Raw genomic sequence first — 1,058 nt, forward strand, 5'->3', positions numbered from 1 at the left:
GGAGGCCACTTGAGTGCATTTGTGCTTGAAGTATCCTATCTATAAAATCACAAAATCCACATACAGGTACATATTATCACCTTCTACTGAGAATTTAAAGAAACCACTTACAGAACTATTTTCAAAAATATAGTATCAAAGAATTCATGAAACAGTTGTAACATGAAAAATGCTGAGGGTAATCAAGCATAAGAACATTAATTTAAAGTAGGGTGGTCCAACTAAGTGTGATTTTATATAGCCCACAGGCACTTTCATTGCTATATATTCATATTATATAGAAATATAAAACAACTCCTCTAGGGTTAGCCATGTAATATAATATTAAGTTATCAAAATTATAATCAAAATAATTTCACATCTCATTAATTGACACAAATCTGACTAGTATTATTTCTGTATGAATTCTAAGAAACCAGATCACCCTGATTTTAAAGTACCATCACATGTTTCAGACTGCACTAAAATAATTTTCCATCAGCATCTTTCATTCACATTCTTCCATTCTTTACTGGAGTAGGTGGCAATTGTGTTGCATTATTCCAATCAATTGAATCAAAGTCTATCCAGATGTTCTTGCGAGACTGAGTGTAAGGCCTGAAAAAAAAAATTATACTGTATGAATACAAAGTAGAATTTTAGGCATTAATATACTATAATGAATGGTTTACAAACGTTAATGAGTTTCATGACGATTCATCTAAAAAGATATCATAATATCTTCTTTAGGAACTAATGTCTAGGAGATTCCTTTGGTCTTTTGGAAGTACTCATCATATTAAAATATCGCTATCCTTTTGGGAACCAACATTCAACTAACTAAAAACAGTTATGATAATTAATGATTCTGCCTGTTGTTTCAACTAAACTAAATTAAAATGAAGAAATATTCTAACTGAAATAAACTTGTAACAAAATCAAATATTAATGCAACCAACATGCATTGTTAGCTTAACCCATCTGTTAAGTCATTATGAGGAGAAACAAGAGAGAGGAGGCTTCTTTGAATATGAAAGATCCAGAAGAGGACTAAGAAAGTGACAAGATAAAAAAAGAAA

The 1,058-nt window shown here is 30.4% G+C and overlaps 1 protein-coding gene across 1 annotated transcript in view; it reads right to left on the reverse strand.

Annotated features, from left to right (window-relative positions):
* Positions 1 to 300: 300 nt before the first annotated feature.
* The window catches only part of LOC119581699, an 8,732-nt gene continuing 7,974 nt past the window's right edge, over positions 301 to 1,058 (reverse strand). Inside the window, exon 9 of the mRNA XM_037929820.1 lies at positions 301 to 597. Coding sequence (XP_037785748.1) covers positions 492 to 597 — 106 coding nt within the window. The 3' untranslated portion in view covers positions 301 to 491. The remainder of the gene's footprint in view (positions 598 to 1,058) is intronic.

Source organism: Penaeus monodon, chromosome 15 (genome assembly GCF_015228065.2).
Source record: "Penaeus monodon isolate SGIC_2016 chromosome 15, NSTDA_Pmon_1, whole genome shotgun sequence".
NCBI classification, from domain to species: domain Eukaryota; kingdom Metazoa; phylum Arthropoda; class Malacostraca; order Decapoda; family Penaeidae; genus Penaeus; species Penaeus monodon.